This window comes from Manis javanica, chromosome 1 (genome assembly GCF_040802235.1).
Source record: "Manis javanica isolate MJ-LG chromosome 1, MJ_LKY, whole genome shotgun sequence".
Classification (NCBI taxonomy): domain Eukaryota; kingdom Metazoa; phylum Chordata; class Mammalia; order Pholidota; family Manidae; genus Manis; species Manis javanica.
In genome coordinates, this window is record NC_133156.1 from 211,523,303 (window position 1) to 211,541,924 (window position 18,622).

The 18,622-nt window shown below is 33.2% G+C and overlaps 1 protein-coding gene across 7 annotated transcripts in view; it reads left to right on the plus strand.

Moving 5' to 3' along the window:
• Positions 1-18,075, plus strand: part of MAP4K3 (mitogen-activated protein kinase kinase kinase kinase 3) — a 254,608-nt gene extending 236,533 nt beyond the window's left edge. For 6 of the 7 annotated variants that reach the window (XM_037009323.2, XM_037009324.2, XM_037009325.2 and 3 more), the window contains 8 exons: positions 2,169-2,227; positions 3,236-3,339; positions 7,495-7,666; positions 9,660-9,728; positions 9,809-9,901; positions 12,851-12,921; positions 15,189-15,244; positions 15,907-18,075. In XM_037009323.2, the coding sequence (XP_036865218.1) occupies positions 2,169-2,227; positions 3,236-3,339; positions 7,495-7,666; positions 9,660-9,728; positions 9,809-9,901; positions 12,851-12,921; positions 15,189-15,244; positions 15,907-15,994 (712 nt within the window). In that variant the 3' untranslated portion in view covers positions 15,995-18,075. Of the gene's footprint in view, positions 1-2,168; positions 2,228-3,235; positions 3,340-7,494; positions 7,667-9,659; positions 9,729-9,808; positions 9,902-12,825; positions 12,922-15,188; positions 15,245-15,906 lie in introns of all 7 variants that reach the window. The other variant, XR_005058777.2, reaches the window with a different exon arrangement.
• The last annotated feature ends 547 nt before the right edge of the window (positions 18,076-18,622 follow it).

Consider the following 18,622-nt stretch of genomic DNA (forward strand, 5'->3'; position numbering starts at 1 on the left):
GTATACCCATCTTGCAGAGTTGTTTTGAGAATGATAAATTATGTATGTAAAGTACGTACTATGGTTTCTGGCACCTACTTGGCTCTCAATAATAGACCTGTTGTCATTATTAGGTATGATAAATTGAACTGTGTCAGTAGTGTACTGTAAAATACCCTACATTTAAATATATGGAGAACATTGGTTAACTTAGGATCCCAGTTAATTGGATGCTTCTAAAACAAGTTTTATTGCGTTTTTGTAAAATCATGACTGAAATCAAGGTAAATATGTAGATCAGTGTAGAATATGACAAATTTTTGTAACATTTCAGTGTGCTGCTCACAACCAAATTTGGAAGAATTTCATTATTGTTAATTCTAAGCTATAGTTAATAGTTAACTATTGATATTTTTCTTGTCTGTGTAGTATTCATGATGTCTTAGAATGTTGCTCTCAGTTAGTCCTCCTGGGTTTTGACTGATTCATAACTTAACCCCTAAGTTAACCTTGGAAGCCAGGGGACAAGTACACAAGTGTGAACAAGGAGCATTAAGCTTGTTGCCAATGGAAGCAACAGAGCTTGGGGCAGATTTTTTAAAACTGAAAAGCAGTTTGAGCAGTTTGCCTAAGGGTATGGGGAATTTTTGTTTTGTTTTAAGCTGTATGAAACTCCAACATATATAAAAGGGACATTTTTATAAGTATTAATCTAATATATGAGTTAAAATATAAAACTCTTCCCAGTACGAAGTTAGCCAAGGAAAACAGTAAAGTGCTTTAACCAGAAATTTGGTATCAGGGTATTTTAGATAACTTTTATAGTAATTCAGCACTTTGGCATCTGGCTAATTTCTTTATCATTCTTTAGGTACCATAGTATAAAAATAATTCTAATTCACTCAGATAAGTACTTAGAAGTGGTAACAGGTTTTAACAGCGTAGCTTGCAAATTCAGAAGAGTGTTCAATTAGACTGATCCAGAATCATAAATGAGAAGTAGATTTTTTAAGCTGGATCACTATGAACATTGCAGCCAAAGACACTAGAGTTCTTTCTCCCTAAACTGTATTTACCTTAAGGAAATTACTAAATCTAAGCCTGAGATTTCTATGCTTTGACCTACCTCATGGCATTATCACAGGGACTAAATATAACAGAACATGTGAAATGTATGGCATATAATAACTCAGTAAATGTTAGCTATAATTATTATAGGTTTTTATAAGTATAAACATCAGCATACATACTAAAAGGTAAAATTATAATATCAGTATTCTATGCTTGGTTATTACTCAGCTGCCAATTATATGTACAGTGACAAGAATATCCGTAAGATTATTCTGAGCTTGTTTGGAATGGTACCGAGCATTGCATAATGTATGTTCTACAATTTTGTTACCAGCAAAGCACAACTCCGATTTTTTTTTTTTAACTAGGACAGCAGTGACATGTAATCTATCGCACATTTTTAAAAAGTTTAAATATGTGTACTGAAGAAGTATGCTTTGAGGTTTGCACAACTTGATGCTGTAGCACACTTGTTATATTAACTTTCACTATAAAAGACATTTGTATGTGTATTTTTTAGTTGTAGTTAAATTTGAATCAGGTGTTTGCAGAACCCCTAAAGCACCTTTGTGGAAATTTTTATCACTAGTAGAGAAATAAAAATGTCTAAATAAAAAGTTCTTATAAATTGTTGTAGTGGTGAGACAACTTTTTACATAGCTTGAATTTATTATATGTTATTAAAAATATCTTTTCTCAATTATGGCTCTCTTTTCACTTTCTCATGGCATCATTTTATAGACCAAAGTTATTAATATATTCAACAAATTCATTCAAAATGCCACCCGTAATTTGAGGCACGAAGGATGTATCAATGAACAAATAGAAAGTTTATCCATATAATCTTATATTATTTGTCTTTTTGCATTTTTTTAAAAAATCCCAAGGTTATATCCTTCTGCAATCTAAATATTATATAGTTTTTTCATATTTAAACCCTTAATCCATTTGGAATTGATTGGAGGGAGGATGAGAAAGGAACCCAATTTAGTCTTGTTTTTAATAGATGACTTATGTGAACACCAAATTTTTAACAACTCATCCTTTCTCCACTGATCTGTAATAGTACCAATGTCATATACTAACTTTACCTTCATGTATTATATATTTACATTTAGGAAATTTGCTGTATCAGCAAAAATCCCTGAAACCAAGTGGTGTCAGAAGTGTTGTGTTGGTAAGTAAACAGTCCAATAACATGTAGCTCCCCTGCTTATAAGAGCAGATAAGAAAATGCCCTGGGCTCATTTTTAAATCTAGTGTAAAACAGTACTACTCCAGGGCATTCTGCCCGTAATAATTTATTTTTCCCCCTTCAGGAAAACAAATGTCTTGGCCATTCTGTCTCCATGTAAACTAAACTTAATATAGTACCTTGTACATAACAGTTGTTTTGCAAATAATTTATTGACTGGATAAGTGGAGAAAGTAGGATGACTTTTTATTATGGCACTTTATCACACACTGTACTCCAAGGAACCTGTCACATATCCTTCGCCATTTGACTTAGTAATGGCATGAGACTGCATTTATTCATTCAGTATGCATCTGTATGCCTTTAATGTATGAAAACTTCCACTTGTGATGTCAAGGTTATAGTCTCCCTGTTCATATAATCACTAGCCTAAATTCTTCCCCTCCCCCCATAACATCTAGCTGTTTTATTTGCATTTGGCAAAAATATAGTTTCTTTTCCTTCTGTTAAAAAATACTGAGGCAGTTCAGGATTTTTTATTTGTAAGCCTGTATTTTGAGATTTGATTAATGTCTTCTTGTTATTAGAACCAAAGCATTACTGCCTCTGAATATTTCTAGTAATCAAAAGCACCCTGAATCACTTGTCCCTGAATATGCAATAGCCTCTATCAGTTTGGCAGCTTCTCCCTAAATCTACTTTGACCCTTCAGGATCTTGCTGCCTCAGCTAAATAAGCTCCCTGTGACCATAAGACCTAAAATCCTTCTTCCCTCAGGCCCTTAACAACCAGCAGTTTACTTTGTGCGTACAAACAAAAATTCTGCAGTTGATGAGGGAGCTTCCTTTTGTTACCTGAGACACTTTTTTACCCTGCAGTCTAATTAGGAAGTTGAACTGGCAGGCAGATACTGTTTTTGGAGCATGCAACTGTTATTGTAAGGACTTTGTATTTATAATAGAATTTAACTATACTTTTTTGTCTTGACAGTGAGAAATCCTTATACAGGCCATAAATATCTATGTGGAGCGCTTCAGACAAGCATTGTTCTGTTAGAATGGGTTGAACCAATGCAGAAATTTATGTTAATTAAGGTAAGCATGAATGTGTTAAGTCATTCTTAGTATAAAAGCTTGACCAAGTCAATTTTCCTATTTTTATTTAAAAATAAAACAAATATTTTTTCAGTTAATTCTCAGGTTAACTAAATAATTTGGGATCATTTGGAAGGGAGGTGAAAATCTACCCAATTGTAAGGAACTCAGTTGGCCTGGTAAAAGTTTGAAAGTGATTAGAGAATTAATTCAGTGATATGACAGTAGGAGCTAGAAATAGTCCTCACATACAGTCTGATGTCAAGAACAGGAGATGCTAAAAGAGCAGTGAAGTGTTGATTGAACATGTGAGAATGAGAATGTATAGGTGACTTGGTCCATCACTACAGAGAAACAAGCTACAGGTTGGTGTTTGGCCTCAGAGGACATAAGGGGGAAACTATTTGTTTTGGCTATATGCCTACCTTTTAATTTTCCCAGGCCTTTCCATGGATGGTTTTTTATGCCTAAGTTTCTCTAGGTTCTTTAGTTAATGAATATTCTTTAAAGTATTTAATATTACTTGGCTATTACTTAAATTTTGAGGAAAAACTAACTTAAAATGCATGACATTACATGCTCAGTCACACCAAGGAAATACCAAATAAATTTTCTAAAGCTAGTTTTTTGGGGTTTTGTTTTTGCTATTTGTATAGATTAAGTCTTATTTCATGAGCATTTGGTATCTCCATAGAAATTGGGGTCAGAATCTAATTGGAGTAACCTATACTTCAATATAAAAAAAAGAATCTAACTGGAATAGATTCGTCCTAAATTTTATAATACAGAGTTAGAGTATTTTAAAGTACTAGTTACATAAAATTTTTATAAATGATTAAGGAATCTATTTCTAATTTTCACGTCAGTTTTTATTAACCTCAAAATTAACTAGGGCTAAAAAAATGAGTAAGTAGTTTAAAGAATTTGAAATCCATTAAGGTAATATTTCCACAAATAAATTCACTGAAATAACAATTACTTAAATCAAAAGCTGAAGGGAAAAATAGCCTTATAAATTTCTAATTTTAATCCATTTATGGCAAAAATTGTTCAGTTCTTAGCTTTTCTTTGTTCTTGCCTATAGACAATAGCCTTATCTTAGATGGAGTGGTAAAGTATAGTTCAAATTTTCTGCAGCCCTTTCCTTCCCTTTTTTGTCTGATTTAGACATGCCCTTCCTATTTCTTTCATTCCTAACCTCTATCAGAATGAAAAAACAGTTTCATTATTTCAGTTTTTCATAGATACTGATAGTCTGAGTAAATCTTAGTTTGAATGACTATTATTAGGGAATTAAACCACTTATCCTAAAGGTAATGAAAGACCTTTTTCTCTATTAAAGGAATTTTAGGTATCAAGAGCATACAAGAGAGAATATGTATTTTGAAGACATGGAAAGTTTAAAAATTACCCATCCATATTTTCTCTTTTCTAAGTGAATGGTATCAGAGAGCTCAGCCCTTACTAATGAGGCTTATTGCCAGTCCTCTAAGATAATAGATACACAATTCTGCTCATAGGTCTCCTTCAAGACTTCTCAGTCTTCCAACTTTCTAAATTCCCTTAGCTAAAGGCCCTTACCCACCTCCCTTAGTCTTAACTCTCTTTCTCTCTCTGCTTCAAGACTATATATGTATATTTTGTTTTATATATGACATTATTTCTATTAGTATGAATGATGTTTCTATACTATACTCTCATAATATTTGTTCAAAAACATTCTTAAGCATTTCTATATCCTTCCTTCCTTTTACAACATTCTTGACAGAGATTTTGCCTCCCAGACTACATTTTCATTATAAATAAGTTGCAAGTTAGAACTTCCCAGCAAACGTTTATGTACTTATTACAAACCAGGCACAATGCTATTTAACTAGGTAAAGATGAGTAAGATACAGTCACTGCCCTCAAGGACCATCACCAATAGCAACTGGATTTAAAACTATTAGATGAGAATCGTCTTCTGTTAATGACTTACATACATTGCTTAGTTATGATTGGAAGCCAAATAGAAGTTTCAAAATCTGTTGGTGTTCTTATTTGCTGACAAAAACATTAAACATACATTGTTTTCTTTCTGCTTTACTGCTGTTACCATATTGTCAAAGGGAATTATTTTAAAAGCTTTACCTTATTAAAAATATGACAGATTTTATCCAAGCCTATCCCCTAGGTAATGGGAAAGCTCCTAGAGAGGGGCTTTGGAGGTGTTGATGAAGAACTGTCTGCACCTATGGAATGGAGGCACTCCAGCAGTCACAGGGAAGGAAGGAATAGGGAGCAACAGTACACAATAAAGCTTTGCATTCTAGCCATAAGGGCCATGTTGTATCTTCCAGCACTTTAAGACTAGTAGTTATTCAACTTGGAAGGAGCTAAGAGGGTATTACGCTCAGTGAAATAAGCCGGGCAGGCAAAGACAAATACCAAATGATTTCCCTCATTTGTGGAGTATAACAATGAAGCAAAACTGAGGGAACAAAATAGCAGCAGACTCAATGACTCCAAGAAGGAACTAGTGGTTACCAAAGGGGAGGGGTGTAGGAGGGTGGGTGGAGCAGAAGGGAGAAGGAGATTATGGGGTATCATGATTAGTGCACATGGTGTGTGTGGGGTCATGGGGAAGACAGTGCAGCACAGAGAAGACACAAGTAGGGACTCTGTGGCATCTTACTACACTGATGGACAGTGACTGCAGTGGGGTATTGGGGGGACTCGATAATAAGGGTGAATGTAGTAACCACAATGTTTTTCTTGTGAAACCTTCAAAAGAATGTTTATCAATGATACCTTAATAAAAAAAGAAAAGACTAGTAGTTATTATAGCTCCATTTCACCTGTTTATTTTCTCTAGAATTTTTCTTCTTTAGAATTTACAAGTTGCCAGATTAAAAAATAAATCAAATTCAGTAGCTTTGCTAAATACTAGCAATAACCATTTGGGAAATAGTGAAAAAACACAGCCCATTTATAAGAGCAACAAAAATATAAAACATGTTAAGAGTAGACTTAATAAAGTATGTATAAGACCCATATTTTTTCAAAATAGTCTTTTTTATGGTGAAGAACATTTCTAACACCTCAGAACTCTCCATGACACTGGTTATAGTCAGTTCCCTTATTTTCCATTTTTACTACATAAGCATGTACCCTTAAACATTAGAATTAATTTTAACCTGGTTCTTCAATAATATATGAGTGGAATCATAAAGTATATACTCATTTTTGTTGACTTCTTTTGTGCAACATTGTATGTGTGCAAGTTAGACATAGCTATTGTTTGTTCATTTCCATTGTTCTGTGACTTTCCATTGTGTAAATATGCCATAGTTTTATCCATTCTACTGTTGATAGGCATTTGGGTTGCTTCCAGATTTTTATTATTCTAAATAATGCTGCTTTGAACATTTTTGCATGTTTGCATGTGTGTACTCATGTTCTCTAGAACCTGTAAGAAAGAGTGTTATTACAGAGATGCATATCTTCAACACTAACAGATAATGCAGTTAACCAATGTGGTCACCCCAGTTTCCCCTCCCACCATCAGTGTGCGAGCATTTGTCTTCTCCTCTCTGAGTAACACTTGTCATCATTCTATTTCAGCCATTCTGGTAGAAAAGTATAGTATCTCCTAGTTTTAAACAGAATCACTTGAGATTTCTCTTATTTATGGGGTTTTTTTCTTTTCTGTCCACACTTAATAAGAGGAGTGTTTCTTGCTAACTAGTATTTCAGTTTTCTTATCCACAATTGCTCAGTTGGATAAGAAACCAGAGGTGCATTACTGAAGCAACATCAAATTGGGAGACAGGAGGCTTTGCCGCAGGGGCAGGGAGCCCTGGTTCAGTCCCCTAACTTCTGGTTCTCACTGTCCAACTCTGAAAAGAGAGGGCTGGACAGGTCATTGTAAGTTTTCTTCCAGCCATAATATCCTTAAATTATGTAATTCTTAACTTAAAAAATTTTAACAGTGCTAATAAGCCTAAAATATTTACAAAGTTGGGTTCTGCATACCCAACTTTCAGTGACTAAAAACAATATTTAATAGACTAAAAATAGTACATTTATATAGTATAGAGATATTTTCATAAAAATTCTTAATAATGATCTCATGAAATTGTTTTTTTCTTACTGTGTTTTTGTTTCTTTTTCTAGCACGTAGATTTTCCTATACCATGTCCACTTAGAATGTTTGAAATGCTGGTAGTTCCTGAACAAGAGTACCCTTTAGTTTGTGTTGGTGTCAGTAGAGGGAGAGACTTCAACCAGGTGGTTCGATTTGAAACAGTCAATCCAAATTCTACCTCATCATGGTTTACAGAATCAGGTTTGTGATTTTTATTGAATACTAAGACCAATATATATACTGGTTTTATAAATAATAAATGTATCTATCATTACACAAAAGCATAAAAATCCAGTCTTGAATAACTTATTAACCTGGAAAAAAAAAAGACTTAACTTGCCTTAAAATAGCTAATTCATTTGATGCATTTAAAACATATCAATGGTCCCCAAACTTGAATATGCATTAGAATCATTTGGATGCTTGTAAAACATATTTTGCTGGGCCCTACCCCCAGAGTTCTTCATTCAGTAGATTTGCAGTAGGGCCTGAGAATTCTCACTTCTATAAGTTCCCAAGTAATGCTGATGGTGTTAATACAAGCACCACACTTGAGAACCACACATGTACTCAAACCTTAGGCTAATAGAAATGTTAATTTAAATAAAAAGAAAGATACATTAAGTATGGTTTATTTTCCAGCATATTCTTATAATTGATACATATCCTCCCTTAGCCACCTATCTTCCCCTTCAGGTAGGGGATGCACTCCTGCTTTCTAATCTCTTTCTCCTATTTAGCAGGAAGGGATTGTTGATTGATTAATATTGTCAGTGGATTTCGGTTAATGTCTTACTTATCCCAAGCATTTTAATTTTTAAAAATTTAATTTCAAAAATGACTTTAATTTAAATCCTTTTCTACTAATTGTTGTATGAAGGACCTTATTTCCTCACAAAGGAATTTTATACAGCTGTGGGTACCTCCCTTCCAAGGAACTTTTGATTATATTTTCTTACAGTAATAAAATCTCTTTAGTAGAAGTTAAATAGGATAAAAAAAATTCATCTCTGGTTTTAAGCTGATGAGATAAAAAGACAGTGTAAGAAAGTATACTTAGGGTTTTGCATCAGATGAAATTACAATCCAGTGATATCCTAAATTTTGCTGCACATTATAATCCACCTGGGAAGCTGCTGATACATACCTCCATTTAAATAAGAGTATCCAGGGGTAGCAACTGGACTTTCATAGTCTTGAAAGATCTCCAGATGATTCCAATATTTGGGAATTAATGGTTATAAGCAACTGGTAAAACGAATTTTCCTGGCTTTATGTATATTAAGGCTAGACGGGCTTCCTGAATGGAGACACATTCAGATTCTTAATTTTCACCAAATGTATGAGAGCAACAGAAATCTGCTTGGACTGACGTGCAGGATGCCTGTTCCATATACTTCTGACCCTGGTTAGTACCAGGACTCAAATATGTTTGAAGGTCTGAAATACAGTGTTCCTTGAATGTCTTAATACTATGACAAGTAGGAAGTAGGCATGGAAGACTATAGATCAGTTCCACTCTCCAGGAAATATAAGACCGGAAAAAAAGACCTATATATAGCTCAGCAATTTTAGTTTTGATATCCATACAAAGTTTGGGATATCCTACTTCTTCATGGAAAATCAAGCCTTTTAAACGTTTTCATTTTGTAAGATCTTTGATCAATCATTACAATAAAAATAATGCATTTTTCAGTTTGTAAGAACTTTGATAAATCATTATAGTCAAAATAATGTCTCTGTTTTGGTAGAACTTCATTCTTCTCAAAATACTTATCTTTTTAACTCATTTGGACTGGAAGTATTTTGCTTGACTGATTCATTCATTCAAGATATATTTACGTGTTGCATGTATTAGGGACTTCTGAGCTTAAAATTAGAAATCAGTCATAAACAATACAGAATATTATACTCCTAATGTCACTTATAAATAAAATAATGACATCACAATAGTGATGACTATTGTAGTCATTAACAACAGTAATAGTAATTGCTAAGACTTTTGAGTACTCACATAGTTTAGCACCTGCATCAGAGTTTGAACCCAAGCAGCCTGGCTCAACCACTACATGTGCATAGCTTAAAATTTACATCAGTCTCAAGTTCAGTGACATTCAGAATTCTTTGTTTTAATGACTCTATGCTTTAAATATTCCTTTTTTCTGTAAGTTTATCAATTTTGTTTATATTACAGATACCGCACAGGCAAGTGTTACTCATGTAACCCAACTAGAGAGAGACACCATTCTTGTATGCTTGGACTGTAAGTTTTTATTTATAAACATCTGTTTTAATAAGATTTCTTTTATCTGAGTTTCTGAGTGACTTTTTTTCTCCTCTTAGGTTGTATAAAAATAGTAAATCTCCAAGGAAGATTAAAATCTAGCAGAAAATTATCATCTGAACTCACCTTTGATTTCCAGATTGAATCAATAGGTAAATCAAAGTTTTGTCTTTCTTATTTGATTGCATTTTGAGCTGCTTAAAATAATTTGATAATTATCTAAAATTATAGAAATATATTACTAAGGACTTACTTTCTAAATATAAACTATAATGAATATGAGGTCAATATCACTTTTATATATTCTAATTTAACAACTATGATGTAATCTATAAATGTTACCTTCCTTATAGATTTAGCATTTTCAAAAGAAATAATTAAATATCATTTTCTATAACATTGCTGTGAATTTCCATTTCTTCCAGACTCCCATGGAATTTCCCTATAAGTATGTTAAAATTTAGTGGTTACTATAAACTCTGTTGTATTTTTGCTGTTGAATCTTCTGATCAGAGAGTTTTAAGTATATGGAATTTCCTTCCTGCCATTCTCTCATTTTGCTTGATAAGAGTTTTTTCTGAAAAAGGATTTTTTACAGAATCAGTATTCTAAAATGATTACACTCCAAAAAAATAAGGTGAAAATGATCCTATATGAGATAGTGCTGGGGAAAATGAATGACAATCAATTTAGTATTTAACTATACACAATTTTTCTGGTCTCTGTTATCAGTAAAACATATTTGCATGTATATGTGTTGGCAGAGGGTAGAACCAAGGGCACATAGTTCAGTTTTTCTTATTCCTGGTTCAGTTATTACCCTTTCCTCCAACTAGACCACCCCTCTCTCAAATGCTTGAGGGACATTTACTCAAGATGGTAAAATAGAACCCATAATTAACATCACAAAGCCAAAAAACAAGATGAAGAAACTTAAAGCAGTGTACAGACCTGAAGCCAACAGATCTGCCGTTCTCCCGAGAAATAAAGAAAACTAAAAGTATCCCACAGGAAGTGGGGAACCAGGCTCAGGCTCATTGCTTGAGGTGCCTACTAATCAGGACTGTCCCCACATTAGACCTGGTAGTTTTATAGGTGATTTCATCCACCCTTAAAAGACAATTCCTATTCTATACAAACTGTTTCAGATTACAGAAGTAGAATGCTGAACAAATCAGTGTTTAACACAAATACTAAAATCAAACTAGATTAGTAAAAAAAAAAAAAAAATTATCCAGTCTCTTGAAAACAGATTTTGAAAAATCAAAATAAATTGATTTGAAGGCAAATAGAATTCAATTCATCAAATAGTAGACATTATTCCAGGAAACCAAGGATGGTTCAATATCACAAGATTTATTTATGTAATACAGCACATTTTAAAGATTAAAAGCAAAAAGTCACCTAACTTTTCAGTAGATACACAAAATATTCAAAAAGACCCAAGTTACTCATGATTTTTAAAAGATAATCTCTTAGCAAATTAGGGGTAGAAAGCAATGTCCTTCAATAGCAGTCTTTTAAAAATATCATGATTAATCATCAGACTATTTCCTATTAAAGTGAAGAACAAGATAAGGATGCTTGCTGTCATCACATTTCAATATTGTCTTAGACAAGAAAGGGGAACTATGAGGATTAGAAAGGAAAGGGTAAAAGATCCTTTTTGCTGATGATATGATTGCATAGTATGTAAAATTCAGTAAATAAACTACTAAAACCAGTAAGAAAATTCAGAGTTGCTAGATATGAATAACAAATGAATAGCTTTCCTGACATGCCAATAATCTATGAAATTTTTAATAGTAAGAAAGGTCTCTTTAACAATAGCAATGAAATATGTATGTAACCAAAACATGTTTAAGACCATTATCTAGGAAATTCCAAGTTACTGTTTAAAGACATAAAAAAAGATTTTAACAGAGAATTACACCATGTCCATGGATAGAAAGATTGAATATGAGAAAGATATCAGTTCTTCACAAATTAATCCACATATTCAGTGCATTTAGTATAAAAATACCAATAAGGTATTTTGTGCCACTTAATAAGCTGATCTTAAAATTCATTTGAAAGAGCCAAAAGCCAAGAATAGGAAAATAAATACTGATGAATGCTTGCTCTTATTGATAGTGAAATATTTATAAAGCCATAGTTACTGAGAAGTACTGGATCAACACAGGGATAAATAAACAGAAGAGTGGAACAGAAGGGCTCAGAAATAGACCTATATGTGATGAAAATTTATAGCATTATGTCAGTGGAAAAATAATGGACAATTCAACAAATGAAGCTTGTACTATTGGTTATCTGCAGGAAACCAAATCAGATTTCTTCCTCACAGAATACACACAAAAATATGTATTAAATATGTATATATAAAAATCAAAACTAAAATTTTTAGAAAGTACGTATGCCTCTGTCCCAGTGATTCTGTTTCTGGGTATCTACCCCAGAGAAAATTTTGCATGTGTATTCAAGAAGAGATACAAGAATGTTTATTGCACCATTGGTTGTATAACAGAAAACTAGAAACAGTTTAAATGTTCATCGTAACAAATATACGAAAGTTGAAAACATTTGTTACAAAGTATGTACTGGTAATGTAAACTTGATGTAGTAATAGTAAACATGCATAAGAATGATAATTCCAAAATTTATAATAGCACTTATCTCAGGGAGGAAGAAGAGACTGGACAGGACCAGTGGAGCATATTTAGGGATGCCAGCTGTATTTATCTTTATAAAACAGCAGTATGGCAAAATGTTAGGAGCTGAGACTTGAATGGTAGATACATGTGTGTTTGTATGCTATTTTCATATTTTTCTATATTTTGAAATACTTGAAAATATTAAGCTATCAAAGAAAAATTAGTGTAACAAAAAATATTTCAGTGAATTTTCTTTTTTCTTGTCAAAAGATGAATAAGTTCTATATAGCTTTTTTTTTAATTTGAAAGGTAAAGATGCCATAATAAACATGGAATGGTTGACATTAGTTATTAACTGAAATATTGCTATGTAAGATAGAGGGATGAAATGATGCTTATCAGTTGAACTTTTGTACTATTAACAGTAACTGAGCTGTTCTTGCCTGCTAGTTTGCCTACAAGATAGTGTGCTAGCTTTCTGGAAACATGGAATGCAAGGTAGAAGTTTTAGATCTAATGAGGTAAGTAATCTTTTAAAAATTATCTATTAGATATTTGTGAAACATTATCAAATTCTACTTCAGACAATTTTCTTCCACTTTGGAAAATTCCTGTTAGATACAAAGAATACTTGATTTGCTAACTTTATTAATATTTACTGTATTCAGTCTGGTGATAAAATTAATAGCACATACTTTATAGCCACCTTTGTCTCTCCATTCACTCTAACAACTTAAGTGCATATTTTATGTGCTTCCAAATAATCAACATCTTACATTCTGCACTAGAACTTCCTAAAACTACTGAAAGTGAGCCAACTATGATTTTCTTCCAACTTTCCCAGAATATCACCTGAAACAAGAGTGCTGATGCTGGCTCTCTGTCTTGAGGCACCTTTTCTACTTTGTATTTCAGAAATAATGACCAATGCAGGCTACATAACTCTACATTTCTCTTGAAGCCACCTTGCCTCCTATTTCTGTTACCCCTACTCACTTGACATTTATAAGATTCTTTGTGCCTCTTCTTCTTAGCTCAGTTTAACTACGGGAATAATTTACTCCAAGTCATGTGACACATTCACCTCAGTTCACCATTTACACCAGAAAGTACTGGGGTTATAAACATGACCACGATGTGGTACTTGTCCCCTAGAGTATTATGGACAAGTAAAATCATCAGTCATTCTTTCAGCAACCCCCAGCCATTCTTAGTAGTGCGACTCACTTGAACACGGGAAGAAGAAGAAAACCTTAGGTGCCTCAAGCAAGAAAATAATTCCTTTGTGTCCTGAACTGTCACTCATTAAGCTCAGAGCATTCCTTCTAATAAAGTGAACAGTATAGCAGAGTGATGATGAGCATGCATTCCAGAGTTGACTCTGCTCTTAGTGACTGTGACCTTGGCATATCATTTCACTTCTCTTTGCCTGTATTTTTTCTTCTGTGAATTGAGGATAACAAAATAGTACTTACCTCATAGAATTGTTAAGATTAAATGAATGAAGCATGTAATGTGCTTGGCATAATGTTGAGCCTGTAGTCAAGTATTCGAGAAAGGTCACCGCTAATATGTTTCTAGTAGTAATTCCCACAAGAGGGCTCACTTTTTAGGAAAATGTTTTAAAGTCACCTGAGGGCATCTATCAGAGAGGTAAGAACAGTTAATAGCTAATAAACATTAGGCTGGGAAGGAAAGGCATTATAGGTAGGATACAAGAGTGGCTTAAAAAAAAGAAAGTTTTGCCCAAAGATCACCAGATGGGCTTTTTTCACATTACACAGGCAGACTGAATACAGCCCCTCCAAAAGTCTTATGTCTTCTCTTAGCCAAACTCATATACATTGAAGATCAGTCATGATAAGCCACTATTACTGAAGTGAGCATGTTATATCCATCATTTGTGCTGGGTTATCAATGAGATTAAGAATCACTGGTGTTTCCAGAAAAAGTAATTGTACAGGTACTAGTGGAATAAATTTAGTTTCAAAATCAAATTGTTTTTTTTCAGCCTACCAAACTTTGGGGAGAAGTTACTGCCATTATAATTCGGGATGTTTTGCATTCAGTAAGCAATAGTGGGTTTCTCTTTCTCCTATATACTTAATCTTACCTCCCCAGCTGGTAACTGGTCACACTGAGGACTTCTTGAAGGATGTATGTCATCAGAAAATATTATTTCAGGAGACAGGGAAAGAGAATTATTATCTAGTGAGCACTTCTTAGCTAGGCATTATACCCACTAGCACTTGTAAGAACACTGCAAGTTATGACTGCAAGGTAGATATTTTCTCGCCCATTTTGCAGAAGACAAATCTGTTTCCAACAAATTACACACCTTACCCAGTGTTACACCGACTAATTGGGAGAACTTGGATTCAACCGCAGTCATGACTTTGTCCCATCTTACCCTAAGCCTTTTAAGTAAAAGGACCAGATTTAAGTAGTATACCGCGCAGTAGCCTTACCTTTAGCATTAACAGAACTGACAACGTTTTCTGAGAAATAAAATGAACTGGGTGCTTTTTTTTATATTTTGCCCTTGATGTCTGTAATTTAACATGTGAATGGTTTTTATACTCATTTTATGACTAATTCAAACTTAGCCACATTTTTTCTAGACTAACAAATTTATGCACCTCCCTGCTAACTTAACAAATTAAGTCATACAGGTATTTATTTCCATTTTAGGAATTGTGTTGCTTTTCTATAGAGTTATAAATGAAATGCCCATGTAAAATGTTGTGCCTTTAATTTCAGAAATTAAATTTACATTTTAATTTAACAGGTAACACAAGAAATTTCAGATAACACAAGAATTTTCAGACTGCTTGGATCTGACAGGTATGACAGGTTGTATTAAATGTAGTACTAAACATGTTTTATAAATCCATCATGAAGGTAGTTTCTTTTTCAATTGAAACCTCTACAGTAATATATTCAACATTGTGTTTTTCACACTATAAAAATTCAATTAGTCAGAAAGTTACAAAGCCTTGGAGAATATGCCTGATCTTCCAAGTAACAGGAGTATATAGAGCTGTCAGTACTAATTTTGCCTAAAACATACTACCTAAACTATTATTTATAGCACAAGAAACAGGCAGTACCATATGCTAACAAACAAAACTTTTTGTGTTTAGTGCCAAATAGGATTTTTGAGCTGTATGCTAATTTACATTCTGATTCTTGAACTACAAATTCGTTCTTAGAATTTATGATAAGAATTAAGTTCCCCCAAATTATTCATAAATACAGGTCTCTCCCACCCCACTCCCAACTCTTATAACACTACTGATGTAGAGATGGAAGGTGGTGGACGGCAGAATTATTTCCGAGAGCTGAAACTGGCTCTTTAATCATAGTGACTTGCAAAAGATTTCTGCCCACCAATCAAATAAGCAGCATTTATAGAGGACTATAATAAAGAAGCAATGGAAGATTTTTCTGCTAATACTAGTTTTCAGGAATAACTTTTTTATATTTTGTTTGTTTATTGCCTTTAGGGTCGTGGTTTTGGAAAGTAGGCCAACTGATAACCCCACAGCAAATAGCAATTTATACATCCTGGCGGGTCATGAAAACAGTTACTGAGAAATGTGCTCTGACAGTTAACTATAGAAAGAACACTGCCACTGCAACATTAATGGATGCTTGAAGCTGTACAAAAAAAGCTGCAGTAACCTGACTTCAGTTTCTTGTAATTTATTGTGGCATGAGACAAGATGGAAAAATTTTTGTTTTAAGTGGTATGGATATATTTAGCATATTGAACCACACAAGTGCTTAATTCATTGTTATGTAATCTTTGTACATATAGGCAGTATTTTTCTGTGAAACTTCATATTGCTGAAGACATACACTAAGAATTTATGTAGATAATTTACTTTTATGAGATGTACAAGTGTCTTATCTGTACAGATGTAAATGTTGATGAAAAATGCCATTGGGGGTTAATATTTTAAGAATTCTTTAGTATATTCTTGGGTGTGGCTATATTACAAAAGGGGATGCTGGCAATGAACAGTCCGTTTAACACTATTGTATTTTTGTTATATGTAATTTAGTAATATGAATATAAATCTTGTTAACTTTTAAAATTATAATGGAGGCTGTAATTTTATAATCTTTTTAATTTTAATGCAAGTACACTGGTGTTTATAGTTGCACAAGTATTGATCTGTGATGTATTAAGTCACAAAAGTAAGCTGTGACATTGTCAGTAGGCATTTGGCTCCACAACATCTTTTTAAAATGTATCTGGATTGTTTTCTGTGTGAAACAAACCAATTTACCACCTGTTGCAGTAACTGGTCTTTTGATATTTAAGCAAAATTCCGTAAGATTGCTTGTCTGTGCTTAAGCACAATACCTTTGAAAAACATTTGAATCACAGCATAGTAGTACCATGATGTAACACTGCAGTTGTTTGAATCACAGTATGCACAAAGAATAAATTAGCATTATTAAAGAGTCCACACTAAACATTTCATATAATCACATTGAAGAACTATATAACATTCCATAGAAGGAAGTGGTTCAAATTTCTAGTGGAATTTTTACTTTTGTTGGCCTTATTTTATGATCATTTTCATATTTCTTCTGATTTAGATTATTAACACATGGCAAATAATTTAGTTACTACCTCATATAAACAATATAATGGTTATTATACATCACAGGAACTTAGTTTTGGTTAAAATCATTTTTGATTGCTTTTTTCCAATGGAATATATATATCCCAAGTTTTAGCAAAATGCACACTTTTGGCCCTCTTTTGGTATATGTTCTTTATATTTTAATGTGAGTGTATACACTAAGAACAAACTAAATTGTGATGTATGGTCTTCATTTATTTTAATTGATAATGCTTTTAAATATGTTCCTGATTGTACATAGTGTAAAATAAACATGTTTTTTAACATGCTGTTGTATAGTAGCTCATCATCTGGCTTAGTATGTATACAGTGGGTCAAAAATATATTAAGAAGAAAAAAAATTTTTAATTACTCTGCATTCAATTCTTAAATACCATTCTGGTCCCTCAGGTCATATTTTTATTTGATCTGTCATCCCAGTTTCATAAAGGAATAATATTCCCACATTTGAGAAAAGGGCGTCTTTTATAGAATCTTCAGCTTCCTGATCAGGAAAATCAATTACACACTCATGGTCTTTTGCTTAGAGCGGGCATCAGCAAAGCTACATTCCTCAGCCTAATCCTGCTCGCCACGTTTCATAAATGTTTTATTGGAACACAACACATGTATTCATTCACATGTTGTCTGTGGCTGCTTTTGCAATACAATAGCAGAGTTGAGTGGTTGAAAGAAAGCTGTATGGCCCACAGAGCCTAAAATGTTTACCATCTGACCCTTTATAGAAAAAATTTACTGACTCCTGGGTTAGAGAAATGAAGGGAGTGAGTTGGGGAATGCAGTTCTAGGAGGTTAGGAAGGGGAAGGTTAGGTGGCAAGAACAGGATTGGGGGTCAAAGGACACTGTTTCTTCTCTTGCTAATGCCACTGCCCATCATGGTGACCTTGGATAATTTACTTGACTCTAGAACTATTCCTTATCTAAAAATGTTACTTCTAAATGATACAGATGTTAATAATCATAAGCTTGTTTATATATATCACTTTTCCCAAATAAATACACTGTGACTAATCTTAGCATTAATGTGTGAATTAATGACTGTTTTGAAAACTCGTATTTACCAGTGTAACATTATGAATTTGTTGGCAAACAGAGTCATGGAAAAAATTTTCAAAAAATCAAGATTCTATTGTTGGCATTTATTGACAAGGTTGTTGATCCTTTCTCTGGGCCACTGTTTTTTCTTGTTTCTAAGTTCTGTAAGTATATGAAAGTTCACATGTCAAAAAAGTTTAACCATCACATTTAACTGTCAAGCACTTAGAAGTATTTCTAGAAAGTAAAGAAAACAACTGGTTGTGTGTTACTCATGAGCTTTGTGAAAATACAGACCCCTGGAATCAATCTTTGGGTGTGAAGCCCAGTAACGTGTATTTTTATAAAGTTGTACAAATGTTTCTGAGTGTGGTCCAAGGATCCTGTACCTGAGAACAATATTTAATTTTAATTTTAATACTTAAAAATGCAAATATCGAGGGTCACCCCAGTAACTAAGGATCTCTATTCACATAAAAGGAAGAGAGCCACTCACTTAAATGTTGGAAACCATCTATTTCATCTCCG